A 27,033-nucleotide genomic window follows, 5' to 3' on the forward strand; every position below is an offset into this window, starting at 1 on the left:
GGGATCAAGCTCCGCATCAGGCTCCTTTCACAGTGGGGAGTCTGCTTCTCCTTCTGCCCCTAGTCCCACACCCAGCTTGTTCATTCTCTCTCTCCCTCAAATAAAATATATTTTTTAAAAAAAGCAAACTATTTAAAAAAAAAAAAAGGAATGAACATTGAAGGTAGTGAACTCAGAAGTTGTTAGTAACTCAGAAAATCACAGGAAAGGAGATCTTTCCAAACTGTTACTCACTGCAAGGACTCACGTCAGAGGGGACGGCCAGGTTTCTTGAATTTCCATTTCACTGTGATGACTGGCCCTGCGAGACAGCTTCCTTTGGGCATAGGGCTCTGCACCATGTCCCAGGCCCCTAGGTTCTGACGGAAACACCAGTGGTTGAGCTGCCCTCTGGACACCCAGCATCATGGGACTTTACACATGTAACAGGAATAGCACCAAGGGCAATAGTTTTAGAAGTTTTCCTTCATTGCCTCAGATCCCTGCTGTCCTGGAGACCCAGCCTCCTGGCCGCATGTGTTCTGCCCCAGGAACCGAACAGTGGGCAAGTGGGGCCGGTTCCATCTTCCCTTGCCGTAAATCAAGTTGCAAAGTCAACAAGACTCCTGTAGGCTCCTGCCTACACTACCCTTGCCTGATGTGGGACTGAAAGCTAAGAGGGATTATTTTGATAAGAAATAATACACTCCAGCAAAGAAAAGTCTGAGCGAATCTTTATTAAAATGTTTCTATCTTAGCAGGAAAAACCAGAAAGAAACCTAGAGAAACTATTACAACCAAGACCTTGTACCCCAAGCTAAGGAGGGAAAAAAAAGTCATCATATAAATCTTAGCAAATACTTAAAGTACTTTATTTCTATGCTAGTTTGTCCCACCTGAGACTCCCTCATGGAGATCACTTCTGTTATCTCAAACTCTCAAACAATAAGCTGAAAAATCTTGGATAGTGTTTTCTCTAGGAAACGAAATGGGCCTGAGGCCTCCTCTTCTCTGTCTACTCAACATCACTACTAACAAAGATGTAAATATGGTATTGAAAATTTTAACCTTTTAAATCTAAATATTAAGTCCAAATACAAACAATTCAAGATATTTGTAATAGGATTTTAAAAGGCAGATGCTGAGAAATGTGGGTCCCAATAATCCCAAAGCAGAAAAAAAATCCAATAAAAGGCAACTTTCTGGAGTTTTTACTGAAGATGGGAAAGGAAATGTGCCCATGAAGCCATCATTTCTGAGAAAAGTTTGTCACTTGGACATGGACTCCACCAACTAGCGTGTTTGCCTGACACTCACACTGGTATTGGCAGATGGATGTGCTGGATCTCAAAGCACAGCACCCGTCAGCAGCCCTGTAGCCCCAGCAACACCTGTGCCCAAGCACCTGCAGATCTGCAATTCCCCAGCAAAACAATAAAAATCTAAATGAAACCTAGCGGTTCTTCCAGCTGAGGCTCTAGAAGGCCCCAGGAAGGACGGTGCTTAGGAAGGAGGCCAAGGCTCCACATTGTGGTGGCTTATGGAGTTTTTTTTTAGACACACAAGAAGCACAGTGAGGCAGCAAGGACGCAGTCACCCCTGGGCTTTGGTGGGTCTTGGCTCCCCACCCAGCAAGCACCACAGAGGGTCTGCCCATAGGAGGAGGCAGTCAGACCTGTGCATCCTGGTTACAGGAGCCCAGCTTTCCTTGCAGGTGTCCTCAAGGACAGCAGCAAAACTGTCCATTAAACCAATATTTTTGTTGAGTTTATTCTACTTAATAACCAGTAATCTGGGGTTAAATGGGTCCTCAGCCTCTTCTTTCAACTCAACCCAGCCCTGCCCTCCACCCCCATATACACACACCTTATTCCCCTCCCTCCTCTGTCCCTTGACCCAGCCCCGACCCACTCTGACGTTCCCTTTTCTCTCAGGACCACCACCCCTCCACCTCCCAGAGCCCCAGGCCTTGAGACTCTGCTGCCTGAGACTGTAAGTCTGGCCAGCCCTGAAAACCGCAAACGAAGGAGCAACTATGGGAATGGACAACTCAAGGACTCTGGCGGGGGTCTGCCCGTGGAGGTACGGTAGGACACCCCTTCCACCTCCAAGTGACAGAGGGCAGGGCAGGGCTTCACAGGCCTGAGGACAGCTCAGCCAGGCTGCTGCTTGCTCCAGTGAATGAAATGAGGCAAAAAAAAAAAAAAAAAAAAAGCACCTGGGTCATAGGTTTGCAACAGTGGCATCAATATCATCACTAAAATCCCTGTAATTCCTTCTCCAAAAGGAACAGAAATGGATAAAGAAATGAGGAAGGATAGAAGGGAGGGATGGAGGGAGAGAGGAAGGGAAAAGGAAGAAAGGAAGGAAGGGAAGGTCTCTCACTCTAGTTGGGGGTGCCAAGGACTGTCATAACGTGACCATTCCAAACAGATGTGAATCCTGTTCCCTGATTTGAATCCTGTTTTAAATCCCAGCATCAGGAGTATACCCTAAAAGCCCTCCACGGAGAGCGTGTGGTTGAGTGCGTAGGCGTCACCATCCTCTTCCTCCAAAAGCAGCTTGTCGATGGTCAGGGAATTCATGGCTCTCCTGGGGTCCTCCATGTCCTGAAGGACTGGCTCGGGGATGGAGATGGGCAGCTGTACGAACTGGGGCCCAGGCAGGGCTGGGGCCGGAGGCTGGTACTGCAGGGTCGAGGTGGGCAGCGTGGACAGGGGCTGAGGCCACGGGAAATAGGTGAGAGGTGCCTGGTGCTCCGGGCCGTCCAGCTGGGGCCCCACTGTGGGCGCAGCTGCGCTTCTTGTCTGTGACGGGGAAGACACAGGACCGAGGGTTAGCAAAGTGGGGGCACCCACTTATCCTTGTCTGTCTTTGTCCTCATGGGGGTCTCTCCATGCCCCTTGCCTGCTGTCTCCCTCCAGGGGCTCTGTCTCCACCCGCTCAGAGTCTCCCCCAAGGGAGAAGCCACACACAGTTCAGCTGGGTCCCTGACTCTGTCCCTCACTAGCTATGTCCTTGCTCATGCTACCTCCCCAAGCATCCATTTTCTCCTCTGTAAAGAGAGTTATGAATAAGACTGATGCCATAGGGCCGAGCTGATTAGAGACACTTTTCCAGATTTTATTGAATACACATTCCATCCCAACTTCAGGTATACTAAAATGTGGGTCGGGGGACATGTACATCTTAAAAATCAGTGAAAACGAGCCTGTCCTATGGCATAGTAGCTGCGTCCCAAAAGTGGTCACTGTCCTGCCTAGACACAAAGACAGTCCTGGCCCCATACGGCAGCTCTGATATCCTGGAGTCCACCTGGGCCAACACAGCTCCACGCCCCTCCTTTGTGCTCTGAGCCAGACCTGGGTGCTGGGGAAGCACCACTCCGTTAGTAGACAAGACTTTCCTTAGAGCTTCTAGCACCTTCTATGTCCTCATCCTCCTCCGTCTCTGAGCTGGGCACCCCCTGGTTATCCCAGGGCCATCTTCTCAGGTGCCCTGCAAATAGTGCCTCTCCCCTGTGCAGCAACCTGAGGTCAAGCCTGCATGAGAGGCAGGGCCTGGATTCCTACTGTCTCCTACAGCTGAGGAAGCAGGTGGAAGAGGAAGGTCCCTGCATGAAATGATGTGAGCGAGGCCCAGATCTCCCCCTGCTGCCCCTAGTTCCCACTGTCCAGTTGCCGCTGTGTTCTGAGAACAAACCATTAGAGTTCACTTTAATGGGATGAGCTTATTTCAGTTTCCTGGGAATCTTGTGACAATGCAGATTTTGGTCCAGGAGGTCTGGAATAGGGCCTGGGACTCTGCATGTCCAGTCAGATTCTTGGTGATGCCAGTGTGGCTGGTCCACGGGCTGCGGTGTGAGTAGCAAGTCTCTAGCAAGTCTCTAGGGTGTTTTCCTAGAGAATGCTGGAGCTGGAAAGCATCTCCAAGGTCTTCCAGCCTCCTGACAAAGCCTTACTGTTTCTAGTACTTCAAAAATGCACAGGGCAATCCTTTTTTTGAGTCATAAACCCATGCAGGTCACTGCAGCAGCACGGTTTCTTGGCTCAGAGATGGAATTCCGTCAACCCAGTGCTGCACAAGGTCTTATCTCCTGCTCATCACGAGTGCTGACTGGTAGCTTGAACCAGCTTTGATGAATTCGTTTACAAAGCAGTAAAACAAATAAATTATTTCTTAATAAATAGAGATACGTAGAGCCTTTCACAGTAGGAGTTGGGGCTAATGAAAGATAAATAATGAAATCCTTGAGATCCTTGGGACTGAAATGACTGGGACCAGTTAGATGGCGCCTACCACCCCCACCCAAGGCTCCTGATATGGAAATGAGTTGCTTGGGAACTGTGTTGAATTCACTCCTTCCTAACCAGCATCTGTAGGCCCTACAACTGGTTTACTGAGTAGCCAGGGGGCATGGGGTAGGAGGGCTTCTGGGGGCCCTTGCCTGGATGGTGATGAAAAGGCAGGAGCGTCAGAATGATGCTGAGCCCTTGAAGGAGATGGGTGGGAGGCAGGGAACCCAAGCAAGCTCCCGCGTCAATGTGGGCTTTGCAGCTACTCCTGAGTCTGCCTGCCCCAGTCTTCCCTGAACTGAAGCTGGATACAGCTGTCTTCTCCTCTCAACACTTGGGGGATTCCCATTCCTTTGATCAAACAGGTACCACTCATGTAAAAGTATCTCTCGTGCTTTCTTCATTCCTTTCCCATCTGGCACTTGGAGGCTGCCCTCGGTTAATGTTGCTGCCTGACCTTAGCCGATGATAGTAACATTTATGGAATGTTATCTGTATGCCAGGGATGATGCTAAGTCCTCCATAAGTATCATCCCAGCTGATCCTGACATCAGCCCTCTTGTTAGTATTCCCAACTCACAGATGAGGACACCAAGGCTCAGAGAAATTAAGTCACTCAGTCTCGGGTCTCATAGCTCCTAAGTGAAGGCACAGTGATACAAACCCAGGCAATCTGTAGCTAGAGGCAGCACTCAAAACGTTGCCCTGCGGGTGGGTCTGACTTCATCAGCAGTAGTTTTCTTTGGGGTCCCTGGGTGTCTCAGTTGGTTGAGCATCCAACTCAGTTTTGGCTCAGGTCTTGACCTCAGGGTCATAAGATCAAGCCCCACTGAGCTCTGTGCTCCGCGAGGAGTCTGCTTGAGGACTCTCTCCCTCTACCCTTCCCTCCACTCACATGTGCAATCTCTCTCTGTCTCTAAAAATCTTTTTTTTTTCCCTGAAGATTTTATTTATTTATTTGAGAGAGAGGGACACAGTAAGAGAGGGAACATAGCAGGGGGAATGGGAGAGGGAAAAGGGAAAAGCAGGCTTCCCGCCAAGTAGGGAGCCCAATGCAGGGCTCAATCCCAGAACCCTGTGATCATGACCTGAGCCGAAGGCAGACGCTTAGCGTCTGAGCCACCCAGGAGCCCCCCTAAAAATAATCTTTAAAAAAAGTAGTTTTCTGAAAAGTTGTATCACCTGTTACTTAGCCTCAAGCTCACCTGGAAAATCGCATTGCTGAGTGAACAATTGCCCCCCCCCCCAAGCTACCTGAATAGAAAGAGAACGTGGACTCTAGTCCAAGGCCCCATGCACACCTCCCTGATACCGCATTCACTGAAAACTTGAACTTCTAACCAAGACTTGCTGCTTTGGGGGCAGCAGAGGAGATAAAGGGCAGAATAGCTGGAGAACACCCCAACCCTGCAGTGCCTGAGGGATGACGGGGTGGCCCTGAGTTTTCTTTGTGGCAGCTCTTGTAGGCCACTGGGAACAGGAGCTGGCCTCCCTGCAGGACGGGGTGGGCTTGACAACCCCATTATCCTGCAGGTCAGTAGCAGGAATGATTGGGGTCAGGAAGTCAGCCCGTGTTCCACAGGGGCCCTTAGCCTGGGTTGGTGCAGCTCTGCCCTTGTCAGACGTACCGTGACATTGGTGATGAGTGGCTGGGACGCGTAGGTCAGCACGGAGGAGGGCCCCACCACCGTGTAGCTCGGGCACATGGGCTGCACGTACATGTCCGCTGAGTAGGGGCAGCTGACAGCTTCGTGGGACACGTATTCCGTGTAGGGTGTCCACGGGGCCAGGGGTTGGAGGGTTGCCGGGGCAGGCTGGGAGAGCCAGCCGGCACACAGGGCCCCCTCCTCGGTCACCGTGGAAGCAGAGACCTCCATGTCAAGGCAGGAAGGACCTGTGAGAAGAAGGAAATAGCAGAGCTGCAGGTGTCACCCAGATGGGCCTGTGGGGCGTCCCCAGGGCTGCGGGAGCGCTTACCCACTGTGGTGTAGGTCGCCAGGGGCTGATGGGGCAGCACCACCTAGAGGGAGAAGGGAAGACACCGATTAGAGCTCAGCTGTCTCCAACCCGCCCTCCTCGGAAAACTTGCCTCGAGGAGCAAAACCCACCCACCAACTGTCACCCCCATACTTCGGGGGATTCGTGTTTCCATTTAGCAAGAACCTGTGCACTTAGGGAACTGGCAGGGTCCTCTTACCGTGGGAAGCCACCAGCTCAGGCCAGGACTGTGGGAGTTCTCCCCCCCACCCCCCCCTGCCCCCCGCTGAGCCAGCCAGCCCCTCCCCTTCTTCCTACTTTTACGGGGATCCCTGACTCGTTCCACCCCGGGTCTGTTCTTCATCAGCCACACCATGGTAATGTGTCAGCTGCCTGGCCTCAGAGAGCATCCCATAGCGCAGGGTAACACGCTCCCATCCCCATCCCACCCTGTGGGGCACGAAGCCGCACACGCATGTGCACACACACACTGGCCGCGGTGGCCCGCTCACCGCCGTAGGTGTGACAGCCGCCCCACTGCTGGCGTGGCCACGTTTCCTCCGGAGCAGTTCCTTCACCGGCTCCTTCACGCGGACGCCCTGGTATGGCCGGGGCGGGGCTGGGGCTTGTTCTGGAGCTGTGGCTGTGAAAAGCAATGTCACTGGTGCTCATGTCCCTCTGGGGCAAACCCCCACCCTAGGGCGCCCGCTGCCCTCAGCTGTGCCTGAACACAGAGGACCCGCCAGACTTCCTGGACAGTTTCCCCGAGTATCACCCCTCCTCCTGCCCCAAACCTTCTATGGCTCCTTTTCATCCCACCGATTAAGGCCTGCAAACTTCATGTGCAATGGAAAGTCCTGGGCTGTGTTAGCTTAACCCATTTTCTAACCAGTTTGCACACGAAGTGCTACATACACCCTGACTCTGGCCGGACATGAACCCCGACTTCTCTTCGTGTTCCTTGTGTTCTCATGTCCTTGTCTTTTTTTTTTTTTTTTTTAAGATTTTATTTATCTGATAGCGACCACAAGTAGGCAGAGAGGCAGGCAGAGAGAGAGGGGGAAGCAGACTCCCAGCTGAGTAGAGGATCTGATGTGGGGCTCAATCCGAGGACCCTGAGATCATGACCTGAGCCAAAGACAGAGGCTTAACCCACTGAGCCACCCAGGCGCCCCTCATATCCTCGTCTTTACTTGAGATTTCCCATGGTCAGGATTCCTGCTTACACTTCTCAGCTTCCTGACCAGTCCTGGCTGAAGACCTAGCACAACCCTCCTGGGTGCCCACGGCTGCCCACAGAAGTGGCTTCCTCCTCCAATCTCTTAGACCCGTGTGGAGGTCTGCATAGGGGGCTCTAGAGGCTGGCCTAAGAGCAGACACTCTGAGTCCCTATGGTACAGGCCTTGAGGTCTGCCCCTGCCACGTTCTAGCTGTGTGACTCCATCAAGTTACTAACCCTCTCTGCAATTTCCTATAAAGGAATGTCATAAGGAGTCACTGGCCTAGTAAATGGGAAGCATAGTAGGTGTTTAGTATAAAATCAGGTGCAGAGTGAGCATTTAATAAGTTTGCAGTCTGCTGTATAATAACGAGTAACCCTTTGGTTATAAATTTCTTATGCCCCTAACTAGATTATGAACTTGTCAAGGTGAGCTATTATACCTTCTTTCTCGATAACCTCCCAGGTAGCATGTCCATAGCAATCTCAGTAAGGTCTTTGTTGATTAGCGGGTTGGATGGTGATTTGAAATGTGCTGCCCTTTAGAATGTGCCCAGACCTTTAGAATGGGCTATGGTGAATGGTTCCTGGGGTTCTCTGTAGCCCACAGGCCAGAGGACACATACCCGATGCTGAGCCACATACTTGGGACCAGAAGGTATCCAGCCTTGCGGCTGTGAGAAGGTTCGCTGTGCCTTTTGTCATCAAAGCTGGGAGGCCAAAGCACTGGGCTGGAACAGGGCACCTCCTGGCCAGGGAGAGCAAGCCAGCAGCGGTCATGGCTGGGCAGTGACCGTCTACCCATCCAGATGGCCCACAGTCTAGGGCCCCGGGCCTTTAAAGGGCAGGCTTGGGTCAGCCAAGAAGAGTGAGTACCACTGGCCCAGGGGACTCACACAGGGAGTCCCTTATCATCCAGCGATAAGGGCCCCAGGGACCTGGGCTCTGATCAAAAGCTTGAAAGCCTGGGTACCTATTAAACCCGGAACCACAGTGCGGCTCTGGCTGAACTTTGCTCAGTAAATACCCAGCTGATAAGAACCCAGGCCTGACCTAGCACCAGACCCCCAGCCATGCTCCAGGCGCACACACAGCCTGACCTGGAAGCCTAGCAGGCAGAGACAGGCAGCAGGAGGAGGGAAAGAGGGTGTGCAGAGCCCTAGAGAAACACGATGAGAGAACCCCTGACTCAGATGCGTGCAAGGCAGCTTCCTGACCTGGGCGAGCAGCAGACCTGACCGGGAAGGCATGCACAATGCGGTTGGTTACCCAGGCTTCCAGAGAGTTCTCATTCTGGGGGATGTTGACGTGGCCTCGGAATCTATATTTTCAAAGTCCTTCAGATTCTGAAGCTTTGCTGGGTTAGAACCACTGATGATTCATCTCCGATCTCATACAAGAATCCCCCTCTAACATCCTAATAGATTGATTATCCATCCTCTTCTTGATTTCCCCCATTGTAAGGGATCTCTACCGATACTCAATCATTCTCTCAACTATCCTAGGGCACTAAGAACACATTATTGAACGGCACCACAGTGGGCCCTGCCTGCATGCCTCTTGCCTCTACTGGGGGAGACAGCAATGGAACAGTTGTGAGGGTGCTTGAAATGGACACGGACGCCGGAATGTGGAGCTGAGAGACCCAGCCTGGGGCCAGAGCCCCAGGACCACCTGTGAGCAGGTATTCCTACAAGCAGCATTAACTATGGACTCGAGAGCCTAAAATAGCCTGTATTCAAATCAGGCCGTCATTTACAGATAGAGAGGTCTCAGATGATTTTTTAATACCCCTGGGCTTCGCTCATTCATGTCCTACAGTGGTGGTGTGGACTCACTGCCATAACACAGGGGGTGCTTCCAAAGCCACGTCCACCTATGTTACAGATTCTCGTCTTTCCCCGCCCCCAGCCACTTCCGCCTTCCTCTGCGGAGTGACACCATCTGGAAGCTCTTCTGTGGACTTGACCTGCCACATGGTAACAAACACCATTCTTCCTTGCATTTGCCTTCTGATGGCGCTCGCCATTCATAATCTGTCTGCGGCCTTCTCGTCTGCACAGGGAGGATCCTAAAGGTACGTGCCGGTTAGAGTAAATGCTTAACACAGAGCTTGCACTGAGGACGCATTAAATAAATGCGAGCTAGTATTATCATTCATGTTGGTAGTAGTATCCCTGTCCAGCATCTGGAGACAGATACCAGGTCTCCTGTAGAGTCTGAATGAACATCCCATCCTTCCTGCTATTTCTTAATGACATGTTCTGAATCCTTGTAACTCTCTTTCTGGGTGCCTCACCCCTGCACATGTTCCATGTGCCACTTCCCCTCCTGATCGTGGATGCCCAGCGTTGGCCCCAGAGCCCACCCAGGTGGGGCCTGATGGCCCAGAGAACAGGGCGACCTGCCCTCCCACACTCTGCTCACTCATTCTCAGTCGTGCACAGCCACATTGGCGTCGTTCACACCTGTATCACTCCAGCTGTGTGCCTGCGATTGGGGCACAGCCTGAGGCTGTACTTGGGAGAAACTCGGGAACAGGGTTATATGGGGGTCTCCGCAGTGTGGTCACACTGCTGATTCAGCTGGGGGACAAGAAAGGCTCGATCCCACAGGCAAGCACCTCAGACCAGCTCAAAGACAAGTACGAGGCTAACCCCCTCTGATTTGCATGTACACTTCTGGGGAAGGGCCACAGGACTCCCGAGCCCACTCCCTCCCATGAAGTGGATACATCAAACACTCGGCTGCCAAGGGCCCAGCTGGGCATTTCCAGGATCTTGTCAAGTGTCAGCTTCCTGCCTCCTGTTGTTTTCGAATCAATGAACAAAGAGGGCTTGGGGGAGGTGCTGCAAGCAGAGGGTATCGGCCTCTGATGTCTGGACTTCCTCAGAACCCACAGTGTCAACAGGTGTGCCCAGCACAACAGCCATATGGAGACTAGTTTCTAAGTCCCCACCTCTTCCTGCTGCAGTCACAAAACTCCCACAGCTCTCAAGGATCTCCTGCCTCCCCACCTGTGAGTGCACAACCCGCCATCAGGGAATCCTGCAGCTGACAGCAAGTGTGCAGGCCAGAGCAAGGGTGCTTCTGACAGTGTCTTTGCAAAGTGGCCATAACCCATTGGAATCAGAAGCCTCAGGACAATTCCCAAAGGACCCCCATGGCCAAGTGTATTTGCAAAGCCAAAACTTGGAATCAGTGCCTTGCACACCGACCTTTGGGAAGCAACAATAAATGTTTCTAATTCTACAGTAAACACTGTATTCCCTACCACCACCAGTCCACAGATACACATTTGGAATAGGAAAAGAACTTTGTCTGAAATGATGATTGCTTTGCCTCGGGGCTTCTGGATCCCTGAGCTGAGCTAGCTTACAGAAAACTAAACTAGGATATTTCAAAGAAAAATTTAAGATTCTTAAAATAACTTCTCAAAGTAATAATAAGAGGCAAAGAAAATAAACCAGAAGGCCAAAGTGGTAATACACGCACAGAGAGGATGAAAGCCCAGTATCCCAGAGCAGAGTTGACCAGAGGTTTTAACAGCCCCTCATCAAACTGCAGCACCAGGTAGCATGTCCTCCAAGACTGATGCCTCCTCACCATTTCTCCTGTGGTATGAAGGTCGTTAAGTCTCCCGGGAACATCCAGGTGTCCGCCAAGTGTCCGCCACTGAGAAAAAGTCTTTCCACCTAAACATGAGCCTTGCTAGGAATCTCCTTTATCACAGTGAGAAGTTCAGCCACATTACCTTCCCACCACTGGAAGTCAGTCACCAGTGGAGTTTGGGTGAAAAACAACAAAAAAGACTCGTTTACAGAAAAACCTATAAATTTGGCCCCAGTGAGGGCTTCCCTTTTCCAAAACGAGCGATGAAAAAATCTGAAGGTATAAAAAGTCAGCAGAAGACATTTCAGTTCCCCCTGCCACACACCCAGACATGCTCCACATCACAAAAATAAGAGTCCAACAGCTGTTGTTCTTCTGGAGAGCACAGACCATGACAGACCAAGCCAACTGGTCACTCTGCTTTTGCGTCTTTGCACCAAGCTGAGGGAATGCATGGATTCTACTGATTTAAATAAACGTGGCCCTCCAGTTCCTTGAAGAAGATATAACAAATATCACCGAGCACATATGCAAAATTGTCTGCACTTGTTTATTTAATGACCCCATGCAAACCACATTCACACCACAGTGAGGGAGCTACTCAGCTAAGGACGTATGTCCCTCCTAATGGCTCCTAGTGGAGCCAACACTCGGGCATTTTCACTGTAACTTCTCCGGGCAGCTTTCAGAGAGCCTCTTCAGATGGGTGTTACCTAGAACAGCCTCCAAGATCCTCTGGAAAGAAGACCCTTCTCCCAGTCGCTGTCCTTTTGCAGATTTCCCATGAACCACCAGGGCCCGGCAGTAAGTTGAACACCAGTTAAGATCTCTGCTCTAGGGGCGCCTGGGTGGCTCAGTGAGTTAAGCCTCTGCCTCCGGCTTAGGTCATGATCTCAGAGTCCTGGGGTCGAGCCCCGCATTGGGCTCTCTGCTCAGCAGGGAGCCTGCTTCCTCTCTCTCTGCCTGCCTCTCCACCTACTTGTGATCTCTGTCTGTCAAATAAATAAATAAAATAAAGTAAAATAAAATAAAATAAAATCCCTGCTCTAAAGGCTAGTTGGGATTCAGGGTACAACCTGCATTTCTCTCCTCAGGGAGCCAGGAAGAGGCACCCATGTCACCCATCTTGACAATCTAGCTCACTGAAAGGGCTTTCCATTTATAACTGACTGGGTGAGCTCAAGCCTGAAGCCACACAAGACCATTTTGAAAGACAAAACCTTCCTATAGCCCAGAAGGACACATGACACACTGTGGATTCCTCCACATAACCACAGTAATTATTATTCTCTTTTGCTGCTGAAACTTCAGTATTATTTAAAAAAAAAAAAAAAGACTCTAAGGAGAAAAACAAATAATTTTCTCTTTACGTGTAGCAAAACCAAAAACAAATAATTGAACAATAGGAATTCAAGCCTAGGGCTAACAAACTTGTCCTAGCTTCTAACTGAAAGCAAAGTCATAAAAGTTGCTGACACTTTTCACTTTAATGTAAAGAAATCTGTTTGTGTTCTCGGCCCAAGAAAGTTGAGGGCTCCTGGGAAAGTTTAGCTCAGGTCGGCCAAAGGATTATCCACATCCTTAACTGAAAAACTGATGTGAGCATTTGTCTTCTGCTAAAGATCTCAGAGTTTTCAAATTTGTTCTTTGCATTTGTGGACAATGGCTGATTTTTTTTCCAGACAGGAAGAAAGAACTTGGGCTTTGGCCAAAGACCGGACTTGACACGCTACAGAAAGTTCTCCCGTCCAATTTACACTAGATTGCAGTTTACTTTTTTTTTTTTAATGGAGGCCAACAAAGAGATCTCGTATGCATGTAAATGCAGGCTTTCCATCCAGTAATGTTTGAGCTGCAAAGGCTCTGCGGCCAGGAAGTATCACCACGTCACTCATATATTCTAGCAATCTGGATAACACGCAGGGCAGAGTGGAAAAAGATAGATCAACAAGAAAGTGCCTTTAAATGTGTTCAGAGGAATGGTGCCTGGGTGACTTGTCGGTTAAAGGTCTGATTCTTATTTTTGGTTCGTGTTGTGATCTCATGGGTCTTGAGATCGAGCCCCTGGACATTTCCATGCTCAGTAGGAAGTCTGCTTGAAGATTCCCTCCTCTGCCAATCTCCCCTCTTGTACACGCACACTGGTGCATGCACACTCTCTCTATCAGATAAATAAATCTTAAAAAAAGATAAGGGTGTTCAGAAGATACAAGAAAGTGGAACCTCAACTGAATTACAACTTGATGTTGCTTGTAACATTGCTGGGGCAGCCAAAAAGGAACAAGCCACGAGGTCTTGATATGTAGACTAGTATGTCCATCAGGAGAGCTCCAAGATGGCGGGTGATCCCAGACTTTCTGGTCTGATCAGAGAAGAGAAGGGGAAAGTAGTGACATTTCCCCTCTTTGGCCCCATCCTAAGAGGCACGTTCCTGTCAACCCCAAGGAGCTCAGTGTCAACCATCATTTGATCAATCATCATTTGATTAGAACCATCCAAGTGACTGACCTGCCATGATCCCAAGTGGTCACTGGGAATGGATAGAGAAGCGCTACAGACCTGGGTGGGCCTGAAGGGAACAGCCTGAGAAAGAAGAGGTAGGGGAGGATCCTAAAGTACATCTGATGTGACCACAGAGGCTTGTTCAGTCTTAGAACCACAGAGCCACAGAGCACAGGGTCTAGGAGCCAGTGATCCCTGTTTAAGGGAAGTCCCAGCTGGCCTGGAATGGCCACCCAGGGTGGTCACACACTCCTCTCGGATTATGTTGGGCTTAAATAGCCAATTTGCTTATACCCCACTTGCATCCACCAAGTTTCCACTCCACAGCCTCAGGATTGCCTGGATTAATTGAGTGAGGTCAGCCAAAAGACCACTAGAACCAGAGCCTTCAGACTGTCTTCATGGGTGCTGCTGCTGAGACAGCCTTCCCCCCAGGAGCTCTCAGTGCATTCCGCACCATGTGTCCCAACTCCCTCCAGACTTCCTGCAGAGCGAGCAGGGCACACAAGGCTCTTGGATTCCTCTCTGCACTCCCGGGGACAGTGTCCGTGTTCTGCCTCTTCTTCGTGAAGACTCAGGCACAGTGAATGCATGCACGCTGAAGGTCCCCGTGTTTCCTTGGTCACAACCTTAACCCCCAGGAACTCAGTTTGGCACAGTTTTCTATGACTGACCTGAATGATTTCGTCTGAGGCCTCACCACAACTTCTGAAATTGGCAGGGGAGGTCTTCACCCTCCTTTCCACCGATGAGGAGCACGATGCCCAGAGACATTAAGTGACTTACCCAAGTCCATACTCGTAAACAAGTGTATCATCAGCTAAACCCAAGACCTCTGATTCCAAGTTCAGTTCCTCACCACCTGCTTGACGCCGGCCTGGGCAAGTCCCTTTGTTTCTCTGGATAACCCCAGAGATCAGTCAACAAATGTCCCCTGCCCCATTCTGACCCTCATTCCTCATGTCAGAGTCCGGGCTTGGACCACCCTGATCCTGTCTCCCTTGACTGCCAGTTTCCCCAAGAAATAGTATTTCCCATCTGAGAGAGGAAAAAGAAGTCACTGAGAAGGTTACCAGCAGTCTGCTCACATGAGTGACGAGAACTGAGAGACCTGAGCAATTCCCCGCAAAGTTTTATTTTTGGTACTTTTGACTGAAATGACAGTGGATAGGTCCACCTGAGAAACCAGCTGCATCTGCCCTTCTCTTACAGAAACTGGGGTCACTGGAGCAGAAAAGGCTCCCATCTGAGATACACTGACTCCCAGACGAGGGGACAAGACTCAGAGAGCCCTGGCAGAACGTGCCCTGAACAAATACTGGCTAAGCAGAGTCAACCAGGTCCCTGCCATCGTGGAGCTCACCGTCTAGTCGAATGGGAGATAGACATTAATTAAATAAATGCATCAGCAGACCTAGAATCACAAACTGTGACAGAGCTCTCTCTGCCTCATGGCTCAAGGGTCCTGGCAGGTTGGGCTGATTTCCACCTCCACTTGATTCAGTGAGACTTACATGAGTTAGCAAGCAGGGGTTCCCCAGTCTGTGGGGGCTTCATAAAGAGGAGAGTGCACGAGGCACGGTCACCCCACCCCCAATGCAGGGAGTCTGGTCTGGGGGAGGCTCAACCCACACCGTGAATATAAGTCTTGCCCAACACATACAAAGCACTCCCAGCCTAGGGATCCTAAATGAACCCCAAAGTTGTTTCACCAACTGGTCCTTTCCTATCTTGGCCAATTAGCCCACTAGAGGAAGACCAGCCCTAGGAACTCCAAATCCAAGATGGAAATCGGCTGTCACCAGGAGTTCTATACTGTCTCAAATCTAACTTCCTGAGATTCATATTTGTAGGAGCGTTTGAATCAGGCTACAACTGCTCTCAGGGAAGTAAGAACCTACCTCCATCTAAGGGTGGACTTATTTCAACTGGGAGTGGGGAGAAGCATCTAATGGAACCCTAAAATCATTGGCATTGAAAAGTGGTATGATGTTGTTGGGACTCAAGCAGATCTAGTTTGGAAAGCCTACTATGTAGCTTACCACTGTGTGACCCCTGGCAAATCGCTTAGCATGTATGTGCCTCAGTTTCCCTGTTTACTAAATGAGAGTAATGATATCCATCTCACAGGATGATTGTGAGGATTTTTTTTTTTAACTAACATAGTTAAGCACTTAGTACATAATAGGTACTCAGCAAACAGGTGTATTTCCTAGGATCTCAGCCTATCATTCATCAGAGAAGTAGCTAGCCCTGGTGGGGCTCTAACTCACCCTTGTCCTGCTATATCCTGATACTGAATTCCCTATCAGCAAACCCAGAGCCTTCTGCTGCCAGCAAGGCCTGTCTCAGCCTTCTTTCATTGTGCTCTTAGAAGTCATCCCTCAGGCCTGGGCCTGGTGTCCCCAAGCAGCAGGACAGCCATGTTTAGGAAACAGGGGGCCCATGTTGGTGCAGAGAAACTAGTCAAGGACCTCATTTGCAAACAAGACAAGCCTGAACAGGAGACATCAGAATCCTAGCACTGGTGTCTTACAGAGATATCATGAACTGAACAGAAGGACTTCTTTCTTTAGAAGCCAGCAGAGGAGTAGGCTTGGGGTAGAGTTAAGTTTTTAAAGGGCAACTCCAAGAAGGAGAAACTTAGAGATTTTTGTGAGGCAGAGTAAGATGGCATGCCTTTGTCCCTGACCTCAGATGTAGCCCCTCAGGGGACTTTTATGTATCTCCCAAAGGACAGGGACAGAGCGATGACTGAGGCCATAGTCATGGTACTTCTCCAAAGGCCTAGAAACCTAAGAGCACATATCCCATATGGGATGGAACATGGCAGTATACACAGGAAGGCTCTTTGGCAGTGAGGGAGGGAATTTTTATCGCCCATCCGAGTAAGGCAGAATTCTGGCTGATATATTGGGCATTGGCTTTACTTTATCAGGAGCAACAGGGATCAGAATGGGGAAAGAGACAGACTACACTAAGAGCAAAAGACCTTATTGGGGGTGAGCCCACCCTAAGGTGCCCACCCAAATTCTATAGCAAGTTAGCACCAGGGTGAGGACACTGAGCAGAGGAGATAGAATATCTTTCCTTATTAGATTAAGACCCAGAGCCTGAATCTAGAATTGCCAGTCTGATCGAGAACAGGAAAAACCTATGGTTAGGCAGCTGAAGGAGAAGAAACGCACTTGTTTGTTCCTTGATTTAAACAATAACTAGTTTGGGATTTCATACCAAAGAGATTATTAGTAAAGAAATCAACTTTTCCTGGTACCAATTCCTCGGAGGACCCAGCACCAGCTCTATATTCAGGGTCAGATCTAAGTGCTCCAGCCCTAAGGTTTGTGGCGACCTGGGCATAGACTATGAGTGAAGTCAGCCCTCGTAAGTGATTCATGATGTGAGATAAACTGCCAATCAAGATGAGCTTTTTTGCCAAGTCTCTGCGTACTAGCCAGTGGTCTCAGGATGTGGAGACATTTCCCCATGAAGGACCGTGAAGAAGTTATCAGACTAGCAAGCCTGGGAAAGGAGTCACCAGGTCAATCTTTGAGGAACATACTCCTTTCTTTGTTCACAAGATACTGACATAGACTAAAAACATGACCTTCACAGCTTCGTAGCTTTATGGAGCCCAATACGACATGCTTCACAGTGACTCACTTTGCTCCAGGAGTGTGGTCTTGACCCCAGAAGCACTTAAACCAAGGACCTGTGACCGGCTATCAGGGATCTGGCTGAAGGAGTAGAGGACTGGCCCGAGTCACAGTTGTCAAGCTGTGATCTAAAAACCCTGGAATACAGTGGAGGCACCTGTACTTGCCAATGAAGAGAAGGAAGCAGGGGAGTCTGGATGTCAGTGAGCAATCAGAGCTTCAGAATCCTCCCAAAACTCTTCCATTTTTATTTTCGTATTGGAGTTCTACAGCAGGTTTGGCTTGAACAAAGACATTTGTGTCAAAAAATATTGTAAACACGAGCCTAGACATCCTTGGGTTTCCTTCCCAATGCTCGTATGTTATGTCCTAACATGCCTCTTCGTCTCCCAAGATCTAAGCAAGAAGTCTAACTATCATTTATTCTTGAGTGTCTATATCCAATGCCATATGCTCCGGGAGACCATCCCTGATTACATCTTCCCCTTCCTCCCACTGAAGATAATGTATCTCACTGCTTGATTTCTCTACTAAGAATAATTCCATTATCAGGTCATTGCACACATGCATGGGACAAGAAAGGGATGATCGATTTTCTTTCTATGTCTTTCTCTCCTGAATCAGTGTTGCCTTCATCCAGCATTAAAACTTGCTCCTGCTTTCAACTCTCCTTCCTCCCTTTTTTTCCTCTTTTCTGTCTCCCCAACATTTAGCAGTCCTAGGGAAGTGGTAGAAATCTTTGTACACTTCCTATCTTCCTGTTAAATCTAAGAGTCTTTCTAGAGGATTAAAAAGTAATTCAGCTTTTCTTAAGGGTGGTCAAATCCTTTTTGGTCCCAACACCTGGTCTAAGAATGACTCTGGTTTATCATTCTTTGGCTGCCGGTGCTTCCCAGAAAGTGATACTAATGAAACCATTACTAAGAAAGGCAGCACATTGCTGTTTCAGTTTTCAGTATCATTTGTGCTATTTCTTACAAAATTCAAGGGTCAGTCTCCTGACAGCTAGATTATAAACCTCAAGTCCAATCTTGTGAATTAAAAGAAAACAAACACAGTTTGTCAGTCAGTACAAGCCTGCTGCCTTATGAGGCGTGGTAGAAAATGGCCCAGGTTCCCGGTTTGGTCCCAGAATGGCCATCTCAGCCATCAGCCTTAGCCCTGATCACGAACCCCACCACAAGTTACAAGACTGGAAATGTGTGCCGTGCTGTTTCACAAGAAATGCAGAACTCAGAGGCCACACGAATCACCATCTATAATTAGCTGCATAAGTTTTATTCTCAGAGGTAGAGAGAGAGAGAGAGCGGGAAAATAAGAATAGTAACTAATATTTATTATTGAGCCTTGACTTCATGCGAAGAGCCGTAGTAAACACCTACCATAGCCCCATGAAGCAAAGAAGTAAGAACCGTGGTCCTGTTACATATTTAGGAAGTGGCAGCAGAGTGAGACAGAAGGGCTGTTGGGACCCTGTGACCAGTGAGGCCTGGGTCTAGGATTCAGACTTGGATCCGCCTCCCCCAGAGGCTAAGCTTTAAACCACTAACAGCACAGAGAGAACAGAGATGTCACTTTCTGGTTCCAAATAAACCCCTGTTCTCTATATGTTGCTTTCCACACCACACCACTCACATGCACACACCTGGGCACATGTGTGAAGGGATAGTCTGACTCTTCCAAAGTCTAGATGCTTTAGGAGGAAGGAAGCACCACGGAGGCAGAAGCCTGGAGGGGTCCCAGCTCAGGCTGCCAGATGGGCTGGGTTTGGGGGGAAAGAGTCTAGATTGCTCTCTCGCCTTCAGGCCCTCCCACTACAGCTGAAAAATCTGTGAAAGAGCCCAGTAGAGGAGGTATAGACGCAGAGACCTTATTCCTTGCAGTAAGCAACGTGAAATGTCAGACCAAGTCTGCGAAGGAGGCCCCGGAACCCACCACCTGGCCGCTTCATTGTTGCCGTTGGGTTTCTGCTCCTTTACCTGCCGTGGAAGGCCTGTGCCTTCACCCAGAGCACCCTCCCACTCCTCGGGGTGAGCCAAGGCCCACAGCAGAGATACGGCACAGCTTTGTAAGACGATATTCAGGCTGACTTACTAACCTAATCTCCAAGCTTCCATCTTGCCATCTGTGAAATGGAGCTTAGCCCAGAACCTACCTCGTGGAGCTTCTGTGAGGATTAAAGGAGAGAATCCATCCCAAGTGTGGTACACACTGGCAGCTGCTGCACCCCGCATCAGCCCTCACCTCTCTTACTACCGTGCCCCACGGTACGGGGGTGGATGTCCGTGTGCCCACGACACAATGACACGATCCTCCCTTGTAGATCCAAGCGGCCGTTAGGTGTCGGCAGTCGTGGTGGGGTGGCAGGAGGTGTGACCTCCTTGCCTTTCTTTGCTCTTCTTTTTCCTTGTCCAAAACATGGATGTGGTGGCTGGAGCTAAAGTGGCATCTGCGAGACAACTTGGAGAGCAAGATCCCCGTGCCTAGGACAGCCGACCAGAAAGACAGAAGTCTGCATGCAGTCCCACCCGGCTTACTGGAGACTTCGGTGTGAGAGAACGTGCACCACTGTCTTGTTTAAATCCATCTTGTTTCAGGTCTCTTCACTAGCAACCAAATGCTGTTAAACCGATGCAACAGATCACTCGGTGCCCTGTGGAGTGCCAAGTGAGTGCTCGTGCCCCACAGCTGGGATTGTCCCCATGGAAAGGATAGAAAGGGCTGGGCGCATAGGTAAACCATTCAAAGGTATATTAGAAGCCCTTCCCTGCAACTTCTAGGTCAGTAGTTCTCACCTTGGCTGCTCATTCAGATTGCCTGGGAAGACTGGAAAATCTAATGCCCAGGGCATTTTAATGAGAACCTCTGGGTTGGGACCTGGACTTTCGTATTTTTTGAATTTCTCAGAGGACTCCGACCTGTCGCCACGGTTGAAAAGCACTTCTCTGTGCAGTGGGAGGAATGCTTTCTGTTAGACTAAAGACTAGTGTTTGAAACTTGGATTTATTTTGTATAAGCCTTCATGAAAGCCCAGCAGTTATAGCTGGAAAAGAACTTGGGTCAAGTTCAATCTCCCTGCCTCTTAGCCACGTAAAGGCAATTCCCTTTTTACAGCCAGGATGCTGAGACCCAGAGTGACTAGGTGGTTTGCTGGGAGCCCCGCACCTAATAACATTGGAAAGTAAACTCCATATCTCCTGCCTCCAACAACAATGTTTTGTCCGTAGCATTACACAACCAGGACAAGAAGTTTCCAGTAAAGGCCTCTCCATCCCTGGCAGGCCCGCTCGTATCATACAATTGTTCTACAAAAATGAGAAAACTAGAACATCGATAAGTATTTCATAATTGTGAAACTTACATTGATAATCAGCCAACTTTGGATGGATCAAAGTCAGAAATTGGTGGACATAGTAGGAAAATAAACTTCTTTAGAAAGAAGTCAGAGTGGGGGGAAAGAACCTCATACCTTTATTTTGTAATGGAAAGGTTTAAAAGCAAAAATCCAGAGAACTTCTAAACAAATTAAATGAGCAGATTTTTAGCCAGTAAGTGTAGACCACCTTAGTTCTTCTTTGTTCCTCACCACAGAACGGATTTGCAGATATGAACTGGAAGAAAGACTTCCAAACCTCTGACTTGCGGAGAAAAACAAAGTCGGAGATAAGAAAAAAACAAAGTTGGCATTTTCCTTTAATAAATACAAGGAGAAGGACGTAAAGGGTCCACTTTGAAAATTACTGCTCTTTTACCAACTAATCTGTGTGCCTGGTAGATGTTTGTCCCTTATTTCACTTTCTTCTGGGCTTATGAGTCTGTGTCTGTCCTTTAGACTTGACTTGTTCTTATCAGCAAGAACTACTGAGTCAGTAAATAAACTTGGTGAAAAGTAAAGATGCTTACAAAGGGGACAAAGGTTGTGACACACAACAGAAATGTGAGCAGTGCTCCACAAAACCTGTATTACTTTTTCCTGAGTTTCTGCAATAGATGCGGTTTCAGATATTACAGGGTTATTACAGGTTTTCCTTAGGTTTAACTGGTTTTTTAGCTTCCCTACAGAAATCGGCTATTCACTGGAACCCTGGAGTAAATCCAGAGTTCTACATTCATGAGAATTTTGAGACTGTAATTTGTCTGTCTGGGAACCTCTACTCCATTGACATCTGGGAGCAAAGGCACATCTGTGCTGTGAGAGTTCAACAGTTACTGTTTCGTGTTCCTGTTGTGCCTCCCTCCCCGCACACTGGAGCCACATCTACGGGACATCAAGACAAGCGGCCAGTTCAGAGAAAATCAGTCAGCCCGCCTTTCATGATCACATTACGTCTTTCCCTTACACAAATAACAACAATAAAAAGCAAAGTGTGATTCATTCATTTTCTAACAAATGTTAGAAATGTGTTGAGTTTATTGTACACAGTTTCATAGCTATTACAGAAGAAGTCCATCAGATCAAATTTTGGCTTTATGCAAATCATTTAATCAATGGACTGCAGGTTTTATCTCCCACTGGTGTTGGCCCTGTGCACAGGATACAGAGAAACCTAAGGAAATAGCATGTAAAGTATGACCCAAATCATTTAGCCCAGAGGACAGCAAACTTTTTCCTCTAATGGACCAGATAGTGAATATTCTTGGCTTTGTAGTCCATATATATATTCTCTGTAGCACCTACTCAGTGCTTCTGACGTAGGAAAACCAGCCCTGGGCAATATTCAAACAAAGAGAGATGGCCAAGTCCCAATACTATTTTATTTGCAAAAACGGGTGATGGGGCCAATTTGGCACTCAGACTGTGGTCTGCAGACCTCTGATTTAGACCCTTGGAACACCGTTTGAAAGATTCTATCACTCAAGAATATTTTGATCAGGCCTTTTTAACGGCTCCAGTCAAAGTGTTTGGAAAAGCACAGCCTGGAAGGAAGTTAGCAGAACTCTGATCCCTCCAGATGGGCACAGGAGACGTGTCGGATGATGGAAGGTGCACCCTCCCCACTCTCCAAAGACTTGATGACACTACCACATTCCCTACTTTCACTCCAAATAAAACCTCATAAGGCAGGCATGAAAACCCCCATTTTGCAGATTTTTCAGAATCAGCAAAGGTTGAATGAGCTGCAGAGCCAGCTTTCAAACCCAGACCTGTCTCACTCCCTCGCTCCTGCCGCTCCTACTGCACTGTGACAAGTTGGCCTGAACAAGGGCCTCTGGTTGGAGCGGCTATGCCTTCACATCTACGCAGGGCCTCCAGGACCAAGTCCTGGACCCAGAAGGAGAATCTGCCGGCCAGTGAAGCAAAGCTCAGAACCATGAATGGGGCTTGCAGATTTCCACTTCTGTGTGCCAGCAGGTCTGAGCTGCTCTGAATCACCGTGTTCACGTTTAGTCCACAAACAGGGATCCTGGGCCAGGTAGGGAGGAGGCAGCATTTACAAAGTGGGTGTTTTCTTAACCCTTTCCAGAACGCCATAGTACAGTCATTTCAGATCATGGCCCGAGGGTGTTTTCTCAAAAAAGAAAGTGCCTTTTCAGCACTCTTGGCGTCTGATTTCAAACTGTGCCCTTCCATCAGGTGATTCTAAGTGGGCTGATGATGCTTCCTTTTTTTACTGGTTCCCCACAGGATCCAGGCACCCAGGTCCCCTCAGTGCCCCTGGCCAAGGGTTTTACTTGGAGGGGTAAGGGGATGGGTCCAGTGCCTGGGCCCTTTCCTAATTTCCTTTGAGGTGCCAAAGGACAATTAAAGAGGATTTTGACAGTGTGCATCTGAATGTGTAGAACTATTCACCCCACTTATTCCACAGATGAGCTTACAACGTGGTCTCCCAAGGATGGAGTTTTGCTGGACGCGACTGGCGTCCAGGGTGTGAGCAGGAAACATGCCTCCAGCATCTCTTTCGAAAAAAAACAAAACAAAACAAAAAACTGCTACTCTCTTCAGAGGAATTAAGGAAGGAAGAATGTAGTGCATAACCAAGAGTGGGGAACACGGTAGCTCATGAAGGCAGGAACGTAGCTGGTATATCTTAGACACTGAGGGAAACCAAAGCCGTCCATACCATGGTGGAGGCATCTCAGCTTACCAAGGTAAGCGTGGCTCTGAGGAATGAGTATAATTTTTACCCCACTTTACTCATGTGAAACCTAAAGATTTAAAAAAAATAAAAATAAAAAAGGAAAGTGACTTGCTCTGAATAAGTAGTAACCAAGGCAAAAGTTCCTCAAGAGCTCACATAAAACCCACCATTATTCAGCGCTAAGGGTAAGGGCATATGGACCCTCATCAGCTTCCAGTAAAGACAGGAGTGCCCATCTGCTTTCAGCCCCAACTTCCCTGGGGCTGGCTGCTGTTCCCCTCTCCTTCAGTAGCCGTGCACACTGCCCGTGTCAGCGTATCTCTGATTCTCTTGGAAGGAGCCCATAGCTCTCAAGCCCAAATTAAAGTTCATCTCTTTTTATGAAAAAAAAAAAAAAAATGCATCTTGCCAGTATCAAACAAAGAGACTTCACAGTCGGAGAAATTTTGAAATCGCTCCTCGGAATTATATATTAACAAGCTTAATTCCAGAGAATTTACACAAGAAATAAAGGAAACAATGAGTTGGTGATAAAGAGGCTGTAAGTTATGTTTTAATCAGTGAAAGTATATTTTTAGAACTTGAAGGCCCCCAAGAGAATATCTGTTACTAAAATAAACACTCCCCAATTTATCTTTTTCTGTAAATCTACATTCTTTTTCATTAAGTTTGCTTGAAGCAGGGTGTACATAAACTCATTAAAAGGCATTTTAAAGAGCTAAGCCCCTTTGAAGAGACAGAGCAATTTTTTGGTAATATTTCATTCTCGAGGAAGTACAGAACCGAGCCCCCCAAACGTTCGACTCTCATGAGGCTGTTGAGTTGACTTTGTTATTTTAAGAAAGGAATGTTGTAGATACTCACTGTATGCTTTCAATTATTAATAACACGAGTCTCTTTGATCCCACATAATGGAAAATAAAGTTCACGGTTGTTCCATCCAACCCCAGGGATAAACACGGAGGTTAAAGATAAACCCGCTGCCCCCTTACACGGGGACACACCAGCCTTGCCACAGAGCACAAAGAAGAATGACAAGAGGCAGGGCCGTGGAGCGAGCCAAGACATGCCTGGCGAAGCCAACTTTCCAGACGGTCCCAGGGCACTCACAGCAGCCAATCATGCCCTCAGCAGAAAGCCAAGCAACCCAGAGAGAAACGGGCCCAAGGAGTGGCACCTCGAGTTCAAGAGCAGCTGTTTGCGAAAAATAAAGCCAGTCATGGAAAGGACTCCATGGCTTCCCCCTCTCGGCCCCAAACCAGTGTCACATTTGGCTTTTCACTGTGTGAATCATGAGCTGGTCTTTCCTCCGCACGGTGATTCATGCCTCACGGCGGAGACACGATGAGCTGTCCCACCTTGGAACACTCGTTCGTTCCCCTCCAGCCTGGAAACTTAGCATCACCTCTGACAGGTCGGTTTCTCCATCGGGCTCCGTCGCCCACCTCACCCCTGAGCTGCCCCTCCCTGGCTGGGGACCCAGAACCCAGTGGCCTCCATCACGACCACATCCTCTCCGAGAAGTCCCAGGCTCGCTGGGGAGCTCCCGGCGCCTACCTGTGCTGACAGGGCTCTGACAGCCACGGCCGAACCACTTACGTTTTTGCCAGAGCATGGCCTGTGACAGGATGTTGCCCTTTCTCTTTGAAGCAGACAGTTTGGCTTCTTGAATGTGAGGCCTGGGTGTGCTTTCCTCCAGTGTAGCCACGGCTTTGCTCACAGCCTGTTTCCTCAGCTTTTTAAAGGCCCGAGTTCCCGCTGCGCGGGGGCCACCGCGTCATCACATCCTCCCACCTCAGGCACGGGCGCACTTTTTCTTCAGCAAGGCTGCCTGTCACCCCACTGTGTGCGCCCTCAGAGGCCCCCTGGCTACAGACCGCTGGACTCACGGAGCCAGCCAGCTGGATCCGAACAACAGCTCAACGCAGGAGGCCCTGGCCATCCAGACACGGCCCCAGAGTGCGATGTGATCGTGTGTGGGGAGGGTGAGCGTGTCTGTGGGCGTGAGCTGTGCGAGCACGCGTGTCAGGTCTCAGGGCCCTCCACACTCATGAGGAGCCCAAAAGACCCCTGGACACCTTTGTGTTTCCTGTGGTGCCCATTCAGCCTTCTCTGCCACAGGCAGGTCAGCAGGACTCAATCCGCCATGGGCCCTGCTCAACAGGAAATGCAATTCCCAGGGGTCACTGGTTCTCAACACAGGAGGAAACACCTGTCGTCTCTTCAAGCCTCACTAAACAACCTCTTCATTCTTTTAATACTGCTTTTCTGTTTATTCCATTTTGAAACACAGTAGTCCCTCCCTTGTACCCCAGCCACTACCAAAATGGCAAAGCTTAATCATGCCTAAATATGGGGGATGCTGGTTCCAGCTGTCCATACGCCCATGGAGAAAGAGGCCAACTCACTCAGGGAAGAGAGGAGGAGACACCCGTGCTCTTTAATGATACAATATGAACAGGGCCTCCTTCCTAGTACCCAACCACCTGCTAGCACGAAGCTTCTCAAAGGAAAAGTAGTGAAGCTCACCACTTTATAGCGAATGGGGGTTAGACTCCCTCCCAGTTTGGAAGCTTTCTGCCACTGCAGGTCTGAATCCACATGCTCAGGCCCCAGTGACCCAATCATCTGACCCCCTGACTATGGCCCCCTAGCGCAGGCCCCCTTGCCGCTCTGCCCCCCACACTGCTTCAGAGACGTCTGACGCAACTCTGACCACTAGAAACCAAGGCACACCCATCCACCCTGGCTCGGTCATAGGAGGGGTGAGTTCCCAGCAAGGCTGTGCCACTCACTGGCTGTGTCCTCTTCACCAAGTCCTGTAACTCTGAGTTTCTGTTTCCTTGTTTATAAAATGAAGAAGCAGTTCTCTGAATGTCTCATAGGGTTCTTAAGAGGATATGCAACTCACTGGTCCTGCCTCACGTTGTTCTGCGTTTTGTCCTATTTCTCCAAGTTTTACGAAATTAATAAGTTTTTCTTATTTATCTTGGTCTCTTCTCATGGCCTTGCATAATAATTTCCATAAAGCAGTAACAACTACTTACTAGGCACCAAGCACTGTGTGAAGCCTTGACTACATCATCTGATTGAGTTACCACAACTCTGTGAGGAAACTTCTGTCCATATGGTTCAGAGAAACAAATGCCCAGGAAATTTAACTGGCCCAATGTCACGGGGCTCTTAGGTGATAGGCCGGCTGTCAGACTACCCAGAGCTTAAAAGAATCACACTGACAGATACTTGTTAAGTTGAAGGCAATGAAAGCCAAATGTCAGCCATGTTTAAAACCTAGAACAGATCAATGGAAAATCTGGGATAATTCTCTGTCCTCTGGAAAGAAGAGAGGAAGAAGACAAATCTAGAGGTATACTGACAAATCAGATCTTATACAGCAGCAGGTAAAAAACAAAGGTCAGGAGATAAGCCCACTGACATGCCCAACTCTAAGCCCTGTGGCCTCTGACAGCTTTGAAGCTCAGGAACCAGATACCAGCTCAGTGCTTCCAGCAAAGACTCTGGATATCAATGACTACATAGAAGCAGGTCTTTGGGAACCGAGACTTGGTCGAAATACCCAATACTTGTTGGGAAGACATTTTGGGTTGCTGAGAATCCAAATCCAAACTGCATGACGTAGTTCAAAAGGGAAGGAGGTGTCCATGTGTATGCAATGCTTCAAGAAATTGAAGAAAACATTCTTTCAATGCCTC

General features: G+C 48.9%; 1 protein-coding gene and 1 long non-coding RNA gene across 3 annotated transcripts; one reads left to right on the forward strand and one right to left on the reverse strand.

Annotated features, from left to right (window-relative positions):
* Positions 1-701: 701 nt before the first annotated feature.
* On the reverse strand, positions 702-25,483 carry POU2AF1 (POU class 2 homeobox associating factor 1). Of its 2 annotated transcripts, none has more exons than XM_082684300.1 (5): positions 24,920-25,483; positions 6,764-6,894; positions 6,252-6,294; positions 5,903-6,168; positions 702-2,786 (listed from the first exon to the last, which is right to left on the reverse strand). In XM_082684300.1, the coding sequence occupies exons 1-5, from the start codon at positions 24,933-24,935 to the stop codon at positions 2,472-2,474; spliced, it is 771 nt and encodes a 256-aa protein (XP_082540426.1). In that variant the 5' UTR covers positions 24,936-25,483; the 3' UTR covers positions 702-2,471. The 2 variants fall into 2 exon arrangements, with proteins under 2 accessions (XP_082540426.1, XP_082540425.1); XM_082684299.1 differs by lacking the exon at positions 24,920-25,483 and adding an exon at positions 8,097-8,385.
* LOC309841409 lies at positions 9,421-18,323 on the forward strand. The gene is made up of 2 exons (XR_014299120.1): positions 9,421-9,547; positions 14,797-18,323. It is a non-coding gene; the product is annotated as an uncharacterized lncRNA (long non-coding RNA).
* Positions 25,484-27,033: the final 1,550 nt, after the last annotated feature.

Source organism: Mustela nivalis (assembly GCF_964662115.1).
Source record: "Mustela nivalis genome assembly, chromosome: 9".
Classification (NCBI taxonomy): domain Eukaryota; kingdom Metazoa; phylum Chordata; class Mammalia; order Carnivora; family Mustelidae; genus Mustela; species Mustela nivalis.

What these genes read in the sequence shown, in the direction of transcription:
- POU2AF1 (XM_082684299.1), bottom strand. Translation starts at nt 8,250, where the DNA reads ATGACCGCTGCTGGCTTGCTCTCCCTGGCCAGGAGGTGCCCTGTTCCA. An exon ending in AGTATGTGGCTCAGCATCGG is followed by an intron (nt 6,895 to 8,096) that starts GTATGTGTCCTC and finishes TGCTTTTCACAG; the next exon opens with CCACAGCTCCAGAACAAGCC. An exon ending in CGGCTGTCACACCTACGGCG is followed by an intron (nt 6,295 to 6,763) that starts GTGAGCGGGCCA and finishes TTCTCCCTCTAG; the next exon opens with GTGGTGCTGCCCCATCAGCC.